The 21,044-nt window shown below is 51.1% G+C and overlaps 2 protein-coding genes across 5 annotated transcripts in view; one reads left to right on the plus strand and one right to left on the minus strand.

The window, feature by feature from the left end:
• The first annotated feature begins 91 nt into the window (after window positions 1-91).
• Window positions 92-7,914, plus strand: TRAF4 (TNF receptor associated factor 4). The gene is made up of 7 exons (XM_037162826.2): window positions 92-349; window positions 3,300-3,351; window positions 3,946-4,050; window positions 4,119-4,280; window positions 4,370-4,531; window positions 4,612-4,767; window positions 5,023-7,914. Exons 1-7 carry the CDS (start codon window positions 207-209, stop codon window positions 5,653-5,655), a joined length of 1,413 nt encoding a protein of 470 aa, XP_037018721.1. The 5' UTR covers window positions 92-206; the 3' UTR covers window positions 5,656-7,914.
• Window positions 7,915-8,653: 739 nt separating this feature from the next.
• FAM222B (family with sequence similarity 222 member B) overlaps window positions 8,654-21,044 on the minus strand; it is a 71,085-nt gene continuing 58,694 nt past the window's right edge. For all 4 annotated transcript variants that reach the window (XM_037162822.2, XM_037162823.2, XM_037162825.2 and 1 more), the window contains one exon: window positions 8,654-12,529. In XM_037162822.2, the coding sequence (XP_037018717.2) occupies window positions 10,923-12,529 (1,607 nt within the window). In that variant the 3' untranslated portion in view covers window positions 8,654-10,922. The remainder of the gene's footprint in view (window positions 12,530-21,044) is intronic.

Below are 21,044 nucleotides of genomic sequence, written 5' to 3' on the forward strand. Positions count from 1 at the left end.
GGTGGGAGGAAGGCGGGGCTGGCACTGGCGCTAGGACCCAGCGGGCGCGGCTCCGCCCCCTCTTCCGGCCTGCGGGCGGGCGGGCTGAGCGGCCGGCCGTGGCCAGCATTCGGTGCCGCCCGGAGCCGGGAGTGCGGCCCGAGCGAGGCGCGGGCTGTGGGGCCGCCGCGTGCCCGGCCCCGCTCGCCCGTGCCCGCCCGCTCGCCATGCCCGGCTTCGACTACAAGTTCCTGGAGAAGCCCAAGCGGCGACTGCTGTGCCCGCTGTGCGGGAAGCCTATGCGCGAGCCCGTGCAGGTTTCTACCTGCGGCCACCGCTTCTGCGACACCTGCCTGCAGGAGTTCCTCAGGTGCGGGGAGGGGGTAACGGGGATGGCGGGTTCGGGTGCGGGGGACACTGCATGCGGAGGGGCCCAGGCCGGACGCACACTGGGCCTTTGTCTGCACCTGGCCCCTGACCTCAGGGGCTTCCACCGTGACATCACGGGGCGGTGATGACGTCAGGCTCCGAAGGAAAATCCCGAACACTACTAATCCGCAGGGCTCCGGGTGCCATCGGCTCCCGCTCCCGGAACGAAGAATTCAGTGCTTCTCTGCGGATTGGTGGTGGGAAAAACCGCCCTTCCTGACCGGTAGCCGGCCCTTCCCCCCTCACCTGGGAGCCACAGCTGCCTCATCCTTGAACTTTGAATCCTTCTGGGAAGAGGAAGACAAAACCCTCCCTCCAGCATTGCACCTTAAACCTCTGGAGTTTTCACTCGTTTAAACTAATCTCTTTCAATTCTTCGAACATGTCAAGAATGGCAGCTATTGTTCTCCCATTTCACAGAAAGATTCAAACAAAGGCTATGACTTGCCTATGGTCACACAGTTTCTTAAAGGCTTATCTGGGATTTAAGTCCCGGCTGTGTGTGGTCACACAATAGAGGGAGGCCTGTGATGCTTATCTCCCCTGAAGAGGAAGCTTTTGGGTGTCCCTTCTGATCCCTTGGCGGTCTTGAGTGCCTTGGGTGGTCTACAGATGTTAGGGACCCAGTACCCCCTGGGGCTCTTGGCATACATTGGGTTCTGGGTGCCCTGTGGTCTTGAATCTCCTGCCCACGCTTGTAGCTGCTCAGGCCAGGTGTGGGGAGGTTGTGTCCCAAGATCACCAGGGAAGCCTGGGCCCGCCGCTGCCATGTGTCAGGAGGCTGTTTGCCGAAGGGTGTGGGCTGGGAGAGCATCTATGGGGCTCCTGCCTTTAGTGCACCCTCCCTTCCTCCCTCCCTCCTTCCTTCCCTCCCTCCTTCCCTCCCTCCTTCCTTCCTTCCCTCTGCCTGTCCTCTGCAGTTCCTAGGCTGGCGGAAATCTCAGCAGGCCCTTTGTTTTCTGTTCCCCGTAGCTTGGGCCGGCTCCTGCCCTCACATATGCTCCTGCACACGCTGCTGTGCTGCCCCCTCCTCCTTTTCCCTCACCCTCCTCCCTCCCTCCCTCCTGTGTACACACATACTCCCCTGCAACACACAGCCCCATTGTCTTCTCCAGTGCCCTTCCCCAGCCCTCTGGTTTCCAGATGAGGCCAGCTGAGCACCCCCCCCCCCCCCCAACGGAGCTGACCCACCCCCACTGCCTCAGGGAAGGATCCAGGAGGGGCCTGCCAGGCCCCTCTGCACTGCTTCTGCCCCTCCTTCCCCCGGAAATCCCCTCTTCCTCTCCCACAGCCCCCTCCCCCCATCCTGTCTTCTCCCCTGGGCCTGGGCCTCTACTGCACAGCCTGGAGCAGTCTCTGCCCCTGCCTCCCCCTTTCCCCTAGTGCCTGAGTGTTGCTGCCGAGGCCACTGGAGGGAGGAGGGAAGAGGTGGTTGGACGGGCTCTGCCCCTCACCAACACACCACCACAGGATACTGTATGAGGAAGGGTGTCCGCAGCACTGGCAGGAAACTTTGTCCTGGCGGGCCCCCAGCTGCCCAGGCTAATCTGCCCGTAGCCTGGGGACTTGCCTCAGTCCCCTCCTTGTCTTCAAAACCTGTGGTCAGCACATTCCTGAAGCAACCAAGCAGACCCCCTCCCCCACAGCCTACCCCTGTTAACCCACTCCTGCCAGGTTGGCCCAGGAAGGCTGGTTGCCCCGTGGGCGTGGGCACACCTCATCAGTGCCTGGACATGTATTGTTCTTTGCATTGTTGGCATGACTGATGGTAGTAGTGGGGTCCACGAGAGGAGGTAGGTGCCAGAAATCCTTTGGGCATCTGGGGCATGAACTGCCCAGGTCCTGCAAAGTACCATTACTGACAGGGCTGCTGCGTGGCCTCTGCTTCTGCCCCATTCCTGCCTGCTTCCCACATAACTGACTCAGAAACGCCAGGCCCGAGGGCTTCCAGTCCTGCTGGGTGAGCCCTTGTTCTGCCTGTGCCACGGCAGGCGTGTTCGACTCATCCCAGCCAGGGTCAGCCAGGCCATGTAGGCAGGAGGAGGCACGCCAGCAGGTTCCTTGAGTGCTAACTGCCTGATGGACAGGCAAGGCAGCGGGTTTCAGATGCATGCTGTGCAGTGTTGGCTGTCCTTGCCTTGACAGTTTGCCTTGCTCTAGCCTCTCTTCTGGGTGCTGTACGGTATAGCAGAACCTGTCTGAGCTGTGGAATCAGGCACATCCAGGTGCTGCTTCAGCTGTAGCGTCAGCTTTCATCTGCAAAATAGGGATATTCAGCCCCTTCTCAGAGACAGGTGGTGAGGACTGGATGGGAGTGTAGGAAACATAGTGTCTTGAAGTGATCCTTTCCTCTTCTTTGCTTTAGGCGACACGCCCTCATAAGAAGGAGGGAAAGGATGGGATAAGGTGGCCCCTAGCTGACCTTTGCCCAGGGTTCTTGGCTGGGCACTCTCACAGGGGTTGGGAAGCCCTGGCACTTACTCTCAGCCCATCCCTGTTCACCCTGCTTGCCCCCCCCCCATCAGCTTTTCATCCAGCCAATGAAAACTAACCTGGGAGGAGGGGATGGCTGGGCTGCCTGTTCTTTCCCAGTCCAGCTGCCATCCTGGGGGGAGGGGTGCCAGCTGCCACCTGTCGGCCAAATGCTGTCTGAGGCAGCTGTCTCTGCTGCCACTGGGCCCAGAACTCCCCTCCCCAGGACAAGAGCTGGGATCATCTGGGGTCCTGGGGAAGCCAGTACCCTCAGGACTCCGCTTGCCTTCTCAGGTGGGGCTGGCTAGGAACCGGTCTGGTGAGGGAAGGAGGCGGCCCTGACTGAGGGGGTGGAGCCTGAGGTTCTCCCTTCCCAGTTAGTGTGGGGAGCCTTGACCCTGTCCCCTCCCCTTTCACAGTGAAGGAGTCTTCAAATGCCCCGAGGACCAGCTTCCTCTGGACTATGCCAAGGTGAGTCCACTGAGCCAAGCAGAGGCCCAGGTACATGCTCTTGCCCTTGGTGGAGGGCGAGCTACTGGCAGCCAGTAGGCTCAGGGCCAATGTCAACCTAGTGTTTCTGAATCATGCGCCCCCCACAGAAGTGGCCTGTTCCCTCCCACTAGGCCAGTTTGCAAATGAGGCCCATATTTGCCCTGGGGGACAGGCACTATGCCCAGCCTGTGGGGGTGCCACAGAGGTGCTCTGTGCCCACAAGAAGTGCTCCCCTCCCCTCCCCTCCAAGTGGCAGGCCAGACCTGTGGCTGAGGGCCAGGACCCTTCTACCAGGGGAAGGGAAGCAGAGAGTGGGGGCTGCCTGAGACTGAGCAGGCTGATTGGCTGCCACTCCAAAAGGGAGTATCATGTGCAAACATGTTGGGGACCCCAGGTTCCAGAATGGAGCAGATACTGCCTGCTGTGCCCTTTATCCCTGGGCACGGAGGGGAACATAGCCCACGAGAGGCCTTATTGGCTCCGAGGCAGAGCTGGCCTCTCCGGCGGTGGAGGAGGAAGTGGGGAGTGCAGCAGGCTCTGACCCTGACAGGCTTCTCCCACTGCTCTTCCCAGATCTACCCGGACCCAGAGCTGGAGGTACAGGTACTCAGCCTGCCTATCCGCTGCATCCACAGTGAGGAGGGCTGCCGCTGGAGTGGGCCGCTTCGCCACCTGCAGGTGAGGCTCTGATGAGGGTGGGGACTGCCCTTCCCTCGGCAGGCACTAACCACAGCCTTTCCCACCAGGGTCACCTGAATACCTGCAGCTTCAATGTGGTCCCCTGCCCCAATCGCTGCCCCACAAAGCTGAGCCGCCGAGACCTGCCGGCACACTTGCAACACGACTGCCCCAAGCGGCGCCTCAAGTGCGAGTTCTGTGGCTGTGACTTCAGTGGGGAGGCCTTTGAGGTGGGTGGGGCTTGGTTGAGGGTAAAGGAAGAGTCGGGCACCCAGTGGCTCAGGGATCCCTTGACTCAGCACCTCTGGCTTTTCCACAGAGTCACGAGGGTGTGTGTCCCCAAGAGAGTGTGTACTGTGAGAACAAGTGTGGTGCCCGCATGATGCGACGGCTACTAAGCCAGCATGCCACCTCTGAGTGTCCCAAGCGCACCCAGCCCTGCACATACTGCACCAAGGAGTTCGTCTTCGACACCATCCAGGTGAGGCCCTTACTGAACTGGGCCATGGGGTAGGTAGCAGGGAGTCAGGCTACTACTGACCACTGTCTCCGCGGCCCTAGAGCCACCAGTACCAGTGCCCAAGGTTGCCTGTGCCCTGCCCCAACCAGTGTGGTGTGGGAACCGTGGCTCGGGAGGATCTGCCAGGCCACCTGAAGGACAGCTGTAGCACTGCCCTAGTGCTGTGTCCATTCAAGGACTCCGGCTGCAAGCACAGGGTGAGATGCCCCTCCTCCTTCCAGTCAGCCTCCTTCTTGGTCCATGAAGCCTCAGGCATGGACAAAAGGGCCTGAGCCCTTGGTGGTCCCTGCTCTGCAGCTCTGAACCTTTCAGTCCTTCCCCCTGCTGCCAGCCTCCTTTTCATTGAGAGCTGGATACCTGCCACCCTGTGTACCCACTCCTCCCCTCTGCTCTGGGTCTGTCCCTACTGATAACCCTCTCCTTTGCCCCATGGCCTGGGGCTTTGCCAACAGTGCCCTAAGCTGGCAATGGCGAGACATGTGGAGGAGAGCGTGAAGCCCCATCTGGCCATGATGTGTGCCCTGGTGAACCGGCAGCGGCAGGAGCTGCAGGAGCTGCGTAGGGAGCTGGAGGAGCTGTCCGTGGGCAGTGACGGTGTGCTCATCTGGAAGATTGGCAGTTACGGGCGACGGCTGCAGGAAGCCAAAGCCAAGCCCAACCTCGAGTGCTTTAGCCCGGCCTTCTACACTCATAAGTATGGCTACAAGCTGCAGGTGTCTGCATTCCTCAATGGCAATGGCAGTGGTGAGGGCACACATCTCTCGCTCTACATTCGTGTGCTGCCAGGTGCCTTTGACAATCTCCTTGAGTGGCCCTTTGCCCGCCGGGTCACCTTCTCCTTACTGGATCAGAGTGACCCTGGGTTGGCTAAGCCACAGCATGTCACTGAGACCTTTCACCCCGACCCAAACTGGAAGAATTTCCAAAAACCAGGCACTTGGCGGGGCTCCCTGGATGAGAGTTCTCTGGGCTTTGGTTACCCCAAGTTCATCTCCCACCAGGATATCCGCAAGCGAAACTATGTGCGGGATGATGCAGTCTTCATCCGTGCCTCCGTTGAATTACCCCGGAAGATCCTCAGCTGAGCACACACAGGGCTCCAGGAGAAAGGGGGGTGAGACACGACCTCTGTCAGGCACTGGCTGAGCCTGGGGAAGGGGGCAGGACCCTCTTTCGGCTGCTTCTGCAGCCTAGGTTCTGTTACCCTACCCCTCCTCCCCCTTCCTTACCACCCTCAGGTGCCTCCTATTGGTGCTTCAGCCCTGGCCCCTGTGGCAAGCAGGTCTTGGGGTCGTCAAGGGCTTGGAAACAAGTGATCCTAGGGCCTGTCTCCTCTCCTGGGCAGGGCAAACATGCCTTGGTGCCAGCCACACTCTACCTGGACTGAGATGCCTGCTGGTGCTATGTCCCACGAGCCATAGGGGGAAGGGGGAGTTGGGTAGTTAAAACAATCTGTCTTGAGATCTGATTTCTCTTCCCCTTTCCCCAGCTGTACCTTCTCTGGTTATTTATTTACTTAGTGCCAGGAGGGCGCAGCAGGGGAGCCCTGATTTTTAATAAATCCTGAATTGTATTTATTAATTTGGTTCCAGTCTGACTCATCTGTGTTGGTTAGGGTCCCGGAAGGCTGGGCCCGACGGAGAAAGCAAAGGAGCAGTCCGAGATAGGCTGCAGCCACTCTGGCGCCAGGATCCAGCTGCCCTGCTGGGTTGCCCTCTGGTGGACGACAGGGGAAGTGCATCAGGCTTTGTGGATGAGATGCCTGCGCTGTCCTCTGGTGGTTAAACGGCGAAGGCGCAGGTTCTGAACATTACAAAGTTGGAATCCCGGAGACCGAGTGCCTCTGCCCTGGGCAAGTCTTTCTTGGTCTAGTGATAATAGCTACCACTTATCTAGTACTTTCATGTGGCACACACTGCTAAGCCCTCTACCTCTGTTATTTAATACAACAGTGGAGTTAAATAGCTTTTATCACAATACAAGAGCCTACCTTAGTAGGCTGTAGTGAAGACTTAATCAGACAAACCATGTTTCCAGCACAAAATAAATGCTCGATGAATGTTAACCTGACTTCAAAGTCCAGCCCACATCCAGAGACTGAGTGAAGGGGCCTTCAAGGTGTACAAGGCAATTGGATTTTCCTCGTCCTTACTCACTTTGTTTTCCTGTTAAGCCTCGGTGAGTGCCTGTGATTATTTACTTACCTGATGAAGAGGAGTGAGTTGACTTTCAGTGGTCTTTAAGCTGGTTTTGGGCAGGGCCTGGGTTGTTTTAAGCTCCAGCAATCCTTAGAAATATAGCTCCTTTTAATTTTGCCAGTAGTTGGATTTCAGTTTGGACCCTTGCTGTGCTTCCTTTTTGACAGATTACTTAGTTATATGTGGGGCATCTTTGTTCTCACTGGTAAAATTAGAGTAATCCTGCTCACCTAGATTTGTTGTAAGGATGAGCCAGTCAATATAAAGCACCTTAATCTTGGCTGGCCCTGAGAAGCCCTGTAATGGAAACATCTATTGAAGGGAAGGTTCAAAGGCTGTAGTTTTTCTTGCCTTCACCACAGAGAGCTCAGGTGAAAGGAGCCCTTCTCAGAAAGTGACAGGAGAGGACAGCCTGTCACAGCCAGCCTTGGAAACCAGCTTAGCCTTTCAAAAAGTCAAATTCACTGATCTAGGGAGTGACTGGGGGCCCTGAGTGCCTTTCTGATCAAGACAGACCCTTCACCAGCTAAACCATCTTGGTACAGGGATGCCTGGAAGCTGGTGGGGTAACTATGGGATCTAGCAGAAGAAATGCCTTCACTTAAGCGCTTGCTCCAGGCAACAGGTGGAACCACCTTTCCAGCAGAATGTGCCTCCCACAGCTGTGTGCAACACGAGGGGATTGCAGTCAACCACACCCAGGCCTGGCCCTCCCAGCTGTTGCAGGCAGTCATGGTTGCCTTGTGAAACTCAGGCCAGGTTTTGCAACAAAGTGTGAGCTGCACTCTCACCTGTCTACACTACCTCTGTGACCTGGGGCTGACTGCAGTTCTCCTGGCAGGCGTAACAGGGCTTTCTTTCACAGGGGTGGCTTGAGTAGGGAAGGAGGGAAAGCCCCTTTACAGCGGGCAACTTGCAGATACAACTATGCCCACAAGGGGAGAGCGCTTCCCACTCCCAACAGTATTCTGCCAGCCATCGCTGACTCCTGCTACTCAGTATGACTCCACCCTCACTGAATCCCACATCTTGTGCAATCTTTCCCTTCCTCCATCATGCTGTGGCCCAAATCCATACTCAGCAGAAGGAAATGGGGAATCTAGTTGACCTCTGAACAACTAGGCTTGAACTGTGGATTTTTTCAATAAATACTGTAAATGTACTCTTGTAGTTAAATTTTCCCTCTTGCTTACTTTATTATAAAGAATACAGCATATACTACATAAAACATACAAAATGTGTTGACTGTCACTGGTAAGACTTCTATCAGTAGGTTATTAGTAAAGTTTGGAGTTATTATTTTCTACTGTGTTTGTGTACAGAGGGGCAGGGGGTAGGCCCCTACATTATTCAAGGGTCAACTGTAAATAGCTCTTTTGGATTTTCCCCCCTGCAGACAAAAAAAAGGGACAAGTTCTTCAGCTCTCAATCCTCAAGTCACCAAAAAGCAACTTTTCATGTTACAGATTAGAAACTTAATATCGCCTGTTAGAGGCCCTCAGAAATTCCAGTGCTGGAGGCAGAAGGAACATTTGGTCTTAAATAGCTTATTAGCAGAACACTCATTTTCCAATGACTTAGGGTCCTTGGAGTGGAAGTGACAGCACACTGCAGACCCCTGCTGAAGGTGGCAAACCATACTGCACCATCAGATCTCCAGGCACCAGCTGTCCCACCTAAGGAGAGGTCCAGCCAGCTGGGTACCTTTCTGGGGGCTAAAGAATCAACTTCTATGCCTTAGAATCCCCCCAGCACCTGGTCCACAGTATGGATTGGAAAGGCTTCTCATCAGATGAATAGGAGACCCCCACTTTAAAAATGAGAAATTACTTCCTTTCCAGTAAATGAGGCATTAGAAACCACTAAAAAACAAATAGGACAAGACTGAGAGGCTTTCTTTCTTTTTACTGGTTTATAATAATCTTAAAAACCCCATCACACCCATAAACCACCACAGGTGAGAAGATGAGGGAGGTGGAGAATGAATGCTACAGTATGTGGACAGCTGGGGAATCCTGGTATTCCCTAGGGGCAGTGTGGGACGGAGGCAGGGATTATGGGTAGGAGGCCCTGGTTTGGCCTCTTATTGCTGGTTGGGGGTTGGCTGGCAGAGGGGTGAGGGGCTCAGGGTGAACTAGGAAACATCTCACACCAAAGGCTGAGGGCAGTTAAGAGTGGAGGTGGGGTCACAGTACATTTTCCATGCAGATTAGGGGTGAGAGTGAGAGCTTCAGAGACTTGCACCCCCACACAGGAAGAGATGGGTTTGAGGTTTGATTTAAAGCCCCCAACTTGGTGTCTGGTCCAATTTCCTAAAATGGCAGCTCACCTTTCGGGGAGAGGCATTAGAAAAAAATCACAGCAAAAATATCTGGTTTGAAGCTCAAGCAAGGGATAAAGGGAGACAGTAGTGCTCTTTCAATTTAACTCAGAGAAGCAAGAACTGGAAAGGGGCCCTGGGTGAGATGGTGCCAACGCCCTGAGAGAAGGCGCTGCACCAGGAGCAAGAGGTGCTCCCGAGGGCTCAGGGAAAGGAGGTACCAGTGTTCACAGACGGCAGGAAAACAATTGGGAACAATAAATTAGGACTTCATGTTGCTATCATTTGGCATAACACAATCAGGCATTTTTTTTCTTTTTAAATATAAGGCAACTTGCCAACACATAATTTAAAAACTGGTCTTCAGTCACACTGCTTCAGATCACTAGAGAATTTCTGGCTAAAGAACAGTGGATAGTATATAATAAACAAAACCAAAATCTTAAATAAGAACATCAGCTCACATTCCCCAGAGATAAGAGGAAAAAGAAGGGCTTATTTGGTTTAAAAAAAAAAAAAAAAAAGGCAGAGCCCAACTATGCATCTTTAACAGAAGGGTGCAAAAATTACAAAAAAACATAATCTAAGTTCAAAGTTACAGGAAAGTTTAAATGTCTAGCCAACTGTCACTTGGGAATGAGATGCAGTGAGCATGGAGTGGGTACGAGTGAAGGATGGACGAGGGGCAGGAGGGGCTGTTTCCAATGAACGCCCATCTTCAGCTGTTAGAACCATGCTCATTTGGTAAAGGAAGAATTCAAAGAGCTTAAGGCTTTGTGTTTTTCTTTCTTTCTCATCAAACTGAGGGGTTGCAAAAGGAGGTGTCTAGGTGAATGTACCTGTGGGGCTACTCACACACAATGCTACTCAAACCCGCACTACATTCACACAGAAACATGACATTGAAAACTTACAGTGTAGAGCAATATTCTTAGCCAGTGTAGAGAACCAAAATGCTTTTTTTTTTGGTGTTTTTAATTTCAAACTCCAATGTGATCATCCCTTACCTAACTCCTCAAAAACAATTATTTGTTTTGCTCGCCTTTTTGAGGGGGGTGGGGGGATGAGGGCAGCAGGTGAATTAGGAGAGGACAGTGAGCAAGGGATCCTGGGTGTGCTGGATGGTCACTGAATTTCTCTCAGTTTGGAAAAGGGAGTCAGGAACCAAGACACCAACACAAAGATACATTCCCCTCCCCATCTCATGATGGTGGCTAAGTGCCTGTAGGATGCCCTTGAGAAAGGTGGCAAGGGCAAGTCAGTGGCTCTGGAATCAATGTAGATGTAAAAAAAAGCCTTGAAGAATGGAGAGAGGCTGAGAGGAGATGAAGACTGGTCAGTTTTGATTTGAAGTCTTTGGGGTGAATAAGGAAGTAGCTTCCAGAGCACTTGAGAAGTCTGGCTTCTTAGTCCAGATCAAGACAAACAGGGAGAGGCCTAGCTTAGGGGTCTGGGCACCTAAGGGCCCTTTCCTTAGCCCACCACAGTCCTAAGGGAAAGGCGGAGCAGGAAAGAACAGCAGATAGCTAGTGAGAAATGCAAGGGGATAGAAGGGTGTGGGCATGGCGCAGCACTGACAGGCGGGCAGCTAAGAAAAGAGCCTGGGATGGGACTAGGTCTTAACGTAAACCCAAAAGAGACCTGGTGGAGGGGACAGAATGAGAGAACAGAGGACCCCCCTCTGTTCTTAGACCCCACCAAATTACCTTTCTTAAACATCTGAGAATGATCACATTGGAGCAATAAAACTTTGAAACTATCCAATTACTCAAAAGTAAGACTAAACCTAGGAGGGGGTATATGATGTGTAGCTTGTGGAGGGCACCAGGGCTACCTATCTATACCCAGGGTGCTGAATATGAAGACTTCGACTATCTGTGGGGTCAGGGGCTCGACTGCCAGGGGCTCGGTGAGCCTTGCTCAGCATGGCCAGGCTCTGTTCTCGGAAGCAGGCCTGCTGGAAATCCCCACTTAGGTAATCCACGGTTTGCATCAAGCTGTTCTGGCTCGCCACTGGACCGCCCCCGGTCCCTGCTCTGTAGTGAGCCCCAGCAGCTGCCACACAGTCGAGGGGTGCACCCGTGGGCTGCCCACCGTGGAACGGCATGGTAAGGTCCTGAGACCCCGAGCTGTCACTATTGGGAGTGGGCAGGATGTTATTCCACAGGGGTTGGAAGTAGTGACCATTGGGGTAGGCCAGTGGGGCTGCCAGGCCGTTGACTGGTGGGGACGGGGTTGGCTTCTCCAGGGGTGGCTTCAGATGGAAGGACTGAGCCAGGCAGAGTTCCTGCGGGTAGGCAGAGGCCTTGCCCACAAAGCCAGGCCCTGCCAACTCACGTCCTGTTGCATGCTTGCCTGTCAGGCCAAGGGCTGGCGTCCCACCAGCCTCACTGCACATCTGTTGTAGGTGGGCCAGCTGATGCTGGTTCCAGGTGACTGGCTTGAGGTCGCTAGGGTAGCCAGTGGGGGCTCGAGGGATGCCCGTGGGCAGGTTGACAGGGCCTGCAGCAGGCAATGCGGCTGTGGCCGCGTGGGTGTGCTCCATGGGATTGACCACACATGAAGGCATTGGTGTGGGGACGCTGTGGGTCGACACCCGGGTGCTTGCATTGATGAGCAGACTGCGACTAATGGGGCTGGGGTTGGCGATCTGGCCCTCACACACTGAGGTAGTGCTGATGCCTGCCCTCGTCTGGCAAAACTGGTTGATCTGGTGCACAATGCTGCTCAGGTCCGGGGGCTGGCTGTGCTGCAGGGTGGCCGCCATTGAGAGGGGGATAGTTGAGGTAGACACGGTCACATTCGGGGGCGCATCTGAGTCTGGCATCTTCCGGCCTCCATGCAACAAGGGATTGGGGGGGTGCTGGAGACCTTGGTGAGACAGACCCTGAGGGTGGACCAAGCCCTGGGTTTGGACCATGGGCTGAGGGTGGCCCAGGCCCTGAGGCTGCTGGAGGCTCTGAGGGTGGGACAGTGCCTGGGGTGGCGGGATACCCTGAGGGTGCTGCAGCGTCTGGGGAGGGGCGTGGGCCAGGGTCTGTGCATGCTGCAGGGCCTGCTGGCGGGCCAGAGCCTGGGCCTGGGGGTGGGCTAAAGTGCTAGGTGCCACAGTAGCATAGGGTGCCACTGGGGGGTTCATGATGGCCTCAGGGAGCAACCGGGCTCGCGTGCCGTCAAAGTCCTTGAGTATGCTTTTGGCTGGCACTTTGACAATGGCAAGCAGGCCTGCCTTGGTGGCAGCCTGAGTCGGGTAGGGGCTGTAGCGCTGGGCTGATGTGTCGAGGCCGTTCACAGTACGACGAACGTGTTTCCGCTGGGGAACCTTCACACTGTTGGGGAAGATTTTTATAGTCAGTGGGTTGTTTGCGACCTTCTTAGCATACGCGTCCAATTCGGCTGGGGTAGGACAGTGAGCAGTTCTCATTTTCTGTGTAGTGTCCCCTAGAGAGAGAGAAGGGGAAGGAGAGCAAAGAAGGAGAGGGAGCTCATCAGTGCCAAGCCAACCAGTCCTTCTAGATTTCGCTTTTGCAGGCCTAAGGTGAAAGAGGTGAGGGCTAACTTCCTTGTCAATCCTAGCCTTTGTTTCAAATCTAGCCTCAGGCCGCACAATAGCAGTGGTAACATTTAGTCAGTACTTATAATGGGCCAGGGCTTGTGCTAAGTGACAGACTGTCTCAGCAAACACTTGCTACTGCTTTAGGAAGCAGGTACTATCAAGACTCTTCTTTTACACATGATGTCACTGAAGACAGGAATAGCAGAGCAACTTTCACAAGTGTGGTACCTGGCAGAGCCAGACCGTGGCCGGTCCTTACAGAGGTAATCAGGAGTTGTTATTCTCCTACGGGGGACTCTCTCCAAGTTCTTACCAGTCCATGCTGGCCCGCTGGTTAACAGTTCTAAGCAGAGCTGCTTGTCAGGGTGCTCAGTCCCTTCCTCTAGGACATCCTGATAAAGGGGGCACCCAGAGTGAAGACTCTTCAGTCTGTGAGGCAGAGAGGCATTAGCTTTCTGCTCAGCGTTGGCAGCTGGGGCGTCATGCTCACTGGGTGGGCAAACTGGCACAGCAGACAGGATGCTTCTTTTTCAGGAGCAAAGGATAAGCTGCCAACATCGTCCCCCACCCCCACGTCACAAGTTCACTTTTGTTTACAGCTTATTCTCAGCCTGACTGGGTGAAGATCAAAAAGCTTTATTTATTTCCTTGTGGGGGAGGGGGGTGACATTAGTGACAAGGCAGCAGGGAAGGAATTTAAGAAGAAAGGATTCAGAGAATCTTTAAGTCCTGAGAGCCAAAAATAGTCTGTATTGGCCCTTGTCAGCTGTCACTTTCCAAAACGAAAGAGGAAAAACCTGCCTTCCTTTGGAAACTGCGGAAACACCCACTCAATGCGTTTCATTAATGTTAACAGTCTCTTTGTTCCCAACCCCAGGCCCCTGTCAGGGGCTCCAGCGGATGCTGCGCTTCCAGTCAAAAAGGAAAAGGTTCTGAGAACGGAGCTCTTTCAGGAGGCCACGCTCCTGAGAGGGGCCTCTGCTCCGTTATCCCTCCCTCTGAGGGAGGGCCTCCCCTGAGTCTACACAGAAGGTGCTTACTAACGGCGTGAGTGAGTGCAGGAACAGCCCAAAGCAAAAGGAAAGGGGCTTGGCTGGGAGCCTAGGCTCTGCTAACTGACTCCCCCCCTACTTCCGCCCCTCGCAGAAGCGGCCATACAGACCAGGGACTAAGCTGACTGAATGCTCAGCTTGTGGCTTCAGCTGGCTTGGCTCAAGGAGACCCCACTTCAGAGTCACATCACTGGGCATCAACTGGAACAGAAGTAGGCTAGTGAGTGTGCTACAAGGCATAGGGCACAGCTGCCATGCTTTGGTGACACTGCTGGTTAACTGGCTGCTTAGAAATGGCTGCTCCTGGAAGGAGGAAAAGAAAGCTCAGGTCTAGGACGGGCAGAGATTTGGGTCCGTGTTAAACAAGGCAGAACTTAGCAAAAAGGGTAAAGAAAGGAAAAGGTTTGTGCTTTCCAGTACTGGAACAATGCTCTGAACTTAGGAGACAGGCAGACATATTCAAGGCTCTACTTTATTACTGGGTAAAGAATAAATGTTCTACCCATAAATGAAATGTTTGAAAGATGACAGACTTCAGGGGTTTTTTATTTACTGATTTTTAGAGAGAGAGGAAGGGAGGGAGAGAAACATCGATTTGTTGTTCCACCCATTTAGACACTCATTGGTCGATTTTTGTACATGTCCTGGCCAGGGATCAAACCCACAAACTTGGGAAAATTGGGACAGTGCTCCAACCAACTGAGCTACCCAACTAGGGCTGAAGAAAATCTCAAAACAATGCATGTGCTGGTGACAACTGAGGGCAGGAAGAAGAGGGAGGCAGAGAGGTCCAGAAATCTCCCCCACCCACTCAGTAGCAGCAGTTGGTGAGCAGGGTCAAAGCCCTGAGAGTAGTGTCTGGGTTGGTTTTTATAAGCCACTTAAAAGGCTTCAGTCTTCATAAAGTGGAACCATTTTCTGACCATTCTTACACTCTCCTGGACAAGAAGACACAAAAAACGTCTAGAATTGCCAACCAATAGTCTGTAAGCTCAAGGTGCCAGAATTCCATCAGAAGCTACCCCAGTCAGCCACTGTACTTACGTATCTGTTTGACTGGTCAGAATCATGTGACACTTCTAGCTCAGTGCCTTACCCAGAGCAAACCTGCAGTAGATACTTGGGAAGTGCTGTCACCATGGGTACTGCTTGGATGAATAACTGGGGCTGAGGAATAGAAGCCCAAAGCTGCTGAGTTTTAGTTCAGACAGGAAGTAAAAGTTCTGCCCCTGGGCTTTCTTCCATGTTAGTGGGCTTTTCTCCTCAAAAACCAAGAGAGAAGGATACAGTGACTTGTTGAATAATAGGATTTCTTTGCTCCAAGTGAGCACCAACTGCCAGTTTTTGTCTAGCAGAGGCAGAAGGGAGTTTGGCCTCACTCAGGGGTATGAAACAGGCCATTTACACTGATTAGTTCTTCTTGTCCTGCCTCCATTGATGTTGACAGTGATGATGAGGGTAGACAAATGAAGGAATCAGAATCAAAGGAAGGAATGTTGGGGAGGGGACGGTAGACAAAGGCTATAGTATTTTTGTTAAGGAAGAATCTCAATGATGAGATGAGTATGTCAAACAAGAGGACACATTCTGGGCCAAGATGGAGGCATAGGTGGAAACACTGTACCTCCTCACACAACCAAGTTCAAAAACAACAAAGTTTTAGCAACAAAAATGCAGCCAAACCACAGAAAAATGAACTACACAGAAGTCTGACAACAACAAACCCTTCAGCCAAATCGGTAAGAGGGGCGAAGGCAGCAGCGGAGCTGGGTGGGGCAGGAAAGATCCACCGGACCGACCTGGGCTCGAAACCCAGGCACGCAGACAGCCATGGGTGGATCCCAGGTGTGGAGTAGCAGCAGGCGAACCCACTGAGGGCTGACCGTGGTCACACATTTGCGCGCAAATAAACTGGTGAAGGAACGAGCAGTGAGACAGACCTTGCAGGCCCCAGCAGTGGGAAGCAGCAGAGGGGACCTGCATCGTCCCTCTCTGACCCCGCCCCTACATACAGCGTCACAAACCAGCGACCTGGGTGGCCCCGCCCTGGTGAACACCTAAGGCTCCCCACCTCATACTTAACGGGCACAAACAGACCAAAAATGGCTCAAAAAGAAAGATATCAAAGCCCCAGAGCCCATAACTCTAAGCGACCAAGAAATAGCCAAACTTTCAGATGCAAGTTCAAAACACTGGTGATCAGGATGCTCACAGAACTGGTTGATTTTAGTCACAAATTAGAGGAACATATGAAGGCTAAATTAATTGAAATGAAGGGAAATGCACAGGAAACCAATAGTAATGGAAAGGAAACTGAGACTCAAATCAAAGGAGTGGACCAGAAGGAAGAAAAAAATGACCAAATAGAAAAGAATGAAGAAACAAGAATTCAAAAAAATGAGGAGAGGCTTAGGAACCTTCAGGACATCTTTAAACGTTCCAAGCCCTGGCTGGTGTAGCTCAGTGAATTGAGCGTGGGCCTGCAAACCAGACAATCGCGGTTCAATTCCCAGTCAGGGCACATACCGCGGGGTTGCAGGCCGGTTCCCTGCAGGCCAGTTCCCAGCAGGGGATGCATGAAAGGCAACGATACATTGATGTTTCTCTCCCTCTCTCCTTCCCTTCCCCTCTAAAAATAAATAAATAAATAAATAAATCTTAAAAAAAAAGTTCCAACATTCGAATTATAGGGGTACCAGAAGGGGAAGAGGAATGGCCACGAGTGGAAACCTTATTTGAACAAGTAATAAAGGAAAACTTCCCCAATCTGGCAAAGGAAATAGACTTCCAGGAAATCCAGGAAGCTCAGAGAGTCCCAAAGAAGGTGGACCCAAGAAGAAACACACCAAGGCACATCATAATTACATTAGCCAAGATTAAAATGAAGGAGAGAATCCTAGAAGCAGCAAGAGATAAGGGGACAGTCACCTACAAAGGAGTTCCCATCAGACTGTCAGCTGACTTCTCCAAAGAGACCTTCCAGGCAAGAAGGGGCTGGAAAGAAGTATTCCAAATCATGAAATCCAAAGACCTACAACCAAGATTGCTCTGTCCAGCAAAGCTTTCATTTACAATGGAAGGAAAGATAAAGTGCTTCTCAAATAAGATAAAATTCAAGGAGTTCATCATCACCAAGCCCTTATTATATGAAATGTTAAAGGGACTTATCTAAGAAAAAGAAGATAAAAAAGATGAACAGTGAAAGGACAGCAAACTCACAGTTATTAACAACCACACCTAAAACAAAAGCAAACTAAGTGGATAGCTAGATCAGGAGTGGAACTACAGAAATGAAGATCACATGGAGGGTTAGCAACAGGGGAGTGGGAGAAGGAGAAGGGGGGAGAAGGTACAGAAAATAAGTAGCATAGATGGTAGGTAGAAAATAGATAGGGGGGAGGGCAAGAATAGTATGGGAAATATAGAATCTAAAGAACTTGAGACACGTGGTCATTAACTAAAGGGGGGGAATGGTGGGGGAGGGGTGTGCAAGGTGAAGGGGAATGAAGGGGGGAAATAGAACAACTGTAATGGCATAATCAATACAATATACTTAAAAAAAAGAGGACACATTCTGAGAATTTAGCACCACCAACCTCATATACCCGACTTACGCCTAACCCATGTAAAAAGTCAAGTCCTCCACAGTTTTGTTTTGTTTTTTTGAGAGAGAGGAAGGGAGGGCGAAAGACAGGGAGAGAAACATTAATGTGTGAGAGAAACATGGGCTGTCTCTCAAGTGTGCCCGCAAACTGGAGATCTGGGCAGCAACCCAGGCATGTGCCCCAATCAGGAACCGAAACAGGGCTCAACACTCTCTTGTCTCACTCCCCACACACAGGTACCTCGGAGCCTTTCTTTCCTCTGTAACATCTTCCCTTAAGTGCACAGCTAGCGCAGGTACCACGGCTTTGTAAGCAACTTATTTAAATACTGAACAGAGAGGGCCTGGCCAAGTAGCTCAGCTGGTCAGAGTGTCCTCCACAGTCAGGGCACAGGCAAGAAGCAATTGATGAATGGATAAGGAAGTAGAACAACAAACTGATGCTTCTCTTTCTGTCTCTTCAAGATTAAAAAAAAACCTACTAAATATCAAATATCAACGGTGTCATTAACTAAGACATAAGGCATTGAGCAGGAGCTGCAAACCAGAGTCGTCAGTTCAATTCCCCGTCAGGGCACATGCCTGGGTTGCAGGCCAGGTCCCCAGTTGGGGGCTCATGAGAGGAACCACACATTGATGTTTCTCTCCCACTCTTTCTCCCTCTTTCCCGCCTTCTCCTCTGTCTAAAAATAAATAAAATATAATATTAAAAAAAAGAAGACATAAGGCAGTATATAGAAGAGGAAATATGTGGTTAGATAAAAGAGATCCAGATTCAAGTACTGGCTTTACTATGTAACTACCCAGTCTCAGCCATTCCTCATTTATAAGAAGGAATGACACCTGCTGTCCTACTGCACAGAATCACTAAGATCCAGTGAACAGGAAAGCACTCTGTGGACAGGAACGATGACTGCCAATATTGTTTTAAGGATAGCAGTTTTGCCTGAGTCTGCCCACAGATGGGACAAAGTAAGCTGACAAAGGAAGCCCCAACTGCAGGGTGCCCTGAGCTTGAGTCTGAGAGTACAATGTAGCAGAAAGCACTGTTGTCCGTTCCAGGGACTAGGGATGAAATCTGCCTGAACCCAGGCTTCCCCACAGGGACCTCTCTGTGTATCCTTCTATTTTGAAGGTCAGACAGCATGGGTGGCATATGCAGCAGGAACCTCTATCTACAGGTGGAGAGGCACATGCAGTGTGTTTATAATGAAAGCTTTGGAGTCTGACCTGAGTGTGAGTTCTAGGCAAGTCACTGAACTGTAATGTGATGCTGGCAAGTGGCAAACACTCTTATCCTTAAACAAAAGATAAGAGAGTCTCCCATATGGCATTATTGAGAAATGAATGAAAACCTATATAAAAGTACTCAAGATAGTGCCTGGCACATGGTGAGCACTCAACAGATATAGGCTAATATTTCTGTTTATTCAACCATTAGACCAATTCACCATTTCCAAACCCTTCCACAAGGGGGCAGACAGGCATACTAAAAAGCAGCAAAAGATTTTTTGACATTTGTCCCAGGCCCCAAAAGGTACAATAAGAAAGGTCAAAGTTGTTATCTAAAAGATGATTTGAGAACCAAGGTCTTTTGGTCATTTTAACCATTCACTCAAAACTATTTATTGAGCCAGTACTACAGACCTGACCATGAACTTAGGAAATAGGAGCAGAGGCCTGGGGTTAATAAGGAAAAAAAGTCAAAAACACGTTTCCTGGAGGAATTAGGAGAAGATGGGTCAGAGGAAAACAGATTTTTAAGAACAGAGTTCCAAAATGGCTAGGACTGTCAAAGCAAGTGACATCATGGAATATATAATGTAGAAAAGCTCTAGGAGGGCATCCTCCTAACCCTAAATGGGGTCCTCTAACAAGTACGAGACCCACCCCAAACTCAGATGTTCTTTAATCCAGCCTGCCCTATTGCAAACTACACATCTAGGATGGAAAATAAAGTACATCCTCCTGTACACAGAGAAAAGGAAGAGGAGAAGAGAAAATGTGAAGTTAGAGGGGATCAATCCTGAGTCTGTTCATGGCAGCTCAAGGCTGGGGGTAGGTGACTGGACAGATGAATTACAGTGCTAGACCAAGAAGTCACATTTCCCACCTCCTGACCCTGATCCATTTCTCCTGCCTTTGCTGACTCTTAAAACATGAAGCATAATAATCTACAAACATCTGTATCCCATCCTTACCCCACCAGATACCAGGCTGTGTTTCTAAGGGACTTAGAAGACCCTTCTGAGAATGGGTGTGGAAGTAGGCAAAGGCTGAACTGCAAAGTCACGAAACTGGTTTTAAGGTTTTTATAACTGGTAGCCTTGGGTTCTAACCAGGCGTTTAGTTGCTGGTTCCCAAAAGAGATAGAGCTTATGCTCCATCTCACCTTAACTGCAAATGTTTAACACTAACAGCTCTAAGTCACACAGTAAGATTTTTCTTTTTCCTTATACATTTTGGGAGCGGAGAGAAGAAAGCAAGCAAACTTAAAAAGACCAACAGGATTCTCTTCTGCAAAAGTGTGAATTTAGTTAAGGATAGCAACCCGAGTGTCAAAGAGATTGTAAGACATCATCCCCCAAATAGACAGGTGGATCTCAAACCGAGAAAGAAGGATATCTTAATTCTTAAATATAGATTGGAGCAGGGGTTGGCAGAGGCTACTTAAGAGCTGCTTTCGGGGAAAAGGCAGTGGAGCTCCAATGTCAGCACCCAAGATAAAGCTGCCAATTTGCTTTTCCTCCCAAATGGCTCATCTCTTGACATCACATCTCTGGGTGAAGCTGTCCGAGTTAAGGAATCTAAAAGACAGGGAGTTGCTCTTTGACACGTTAGTGGATACTTCCAAATATACTCCCCTTCCAGTTGTGTCCTTGGAAGCCCAGAAACAGTCACAAGTAGTTGGCAAGTAGACTTGGGTGGCCAGGGAGCACATACACAACTTAGTCACCTAGTTGTCACTCATTAAGAGAAAGGCCAGGGGGAAAGCTGGTACAGCAGGGTTTGCCTGTTGAGTCAGGAGGCTGCAGAAGGAAGACTGTCACTTTCAGCTTTGTCATTACGCAAGCTGGATTCACTGGTCAAATCCCAGACCTGGCCAGGCTCTGAGTCTTACTCTTCCTCAAAGACAGGAAGTCAGAGGCTAGACCATTTTTAATTTCTGAAGATCTAACAGAGCAGGGGCTGGTAAACTACAGCCTGTGGGCTAAAATCCAGCTGCTGTTTCTCTAAACAGCTTAGTTGAAAACAGTCACACACATTGTTTACAAATTATCTATGGCCGCCTTTGCCCTACAGCGGCAGATCTGAGTAGATGCAACAGAAACTATGGCCTGCAAAGCCTAAAACCCTGCCAAACCCTGTCATGAAGGATTCAGGCAAGATACCGAAGCACCTTTTCTGTTAAAGGGTAAGCCTAGATGCTTCATTGATTTCCCCTTTTTGCCCTGAAAGGAAAGTCTATTCCAAATTTAAGGCCATTTTAACACTTGAAGATACTGTACATGGTAATGAGCCGGGAATAGAATCTTTTCCTTGCACATCATGCAATGCAAAGGTAGAAGGGAGGAATCTGGGAAAGCATGAAGCATAAAGCCCCAATTCCAGCCAGTTTAAGATGGGAATCCAGCAGACAGTTCTCAAAAGCTCAATCTTGTAGAAGTACATTAGCAGAAATACACCTAAAAAGAATGAGAAAACTAGCCCCTCATCCCTCTGAAGGTGAACACTTCTTTACTT

Source organism: Artibeus jamaicensis, unplaced genomic scaffold, assembly GCF_021234435.1.
Source record: "Artibeus jamaicensis isolate MK-2021 breed Jamaican fruit bat unplaced genomic scaffold, CSHL_Jam_final contig_2790, whole genome shotgun sequence".
NCBI lineage: Eukaryota > Metazoa > Chordata > Mammalia > Chiroptera > Phyllostomidae > Artibeus > Artibeus jamaicensis.

Excerpts from the sequence above, each read along its gene's own strand:
- TRAF4 (XM_037162826.2), top strand. The coding sequence starts at position 207 with ATGCCCGGCTTCGACTACAAGTTCCTGGAGAAGCCCAAGCGGCGACTG. Across the intron at positions 4,051-4,118 it reads GGCCGCTTCGCCACCTGCAG|GGTCACCTGAATACCTGCAG; the intron begins GTGAGGCTCTGA and ends CTTTCCCACCAG. Across the intron at positions 4,532-4,611 it reads TCGTCTTCGACACCATCCAG|AGCCACCAGTACCAGTGCCC; the intron begins GTGAGGCCCTTA and ends CCGCGGCCCTAG.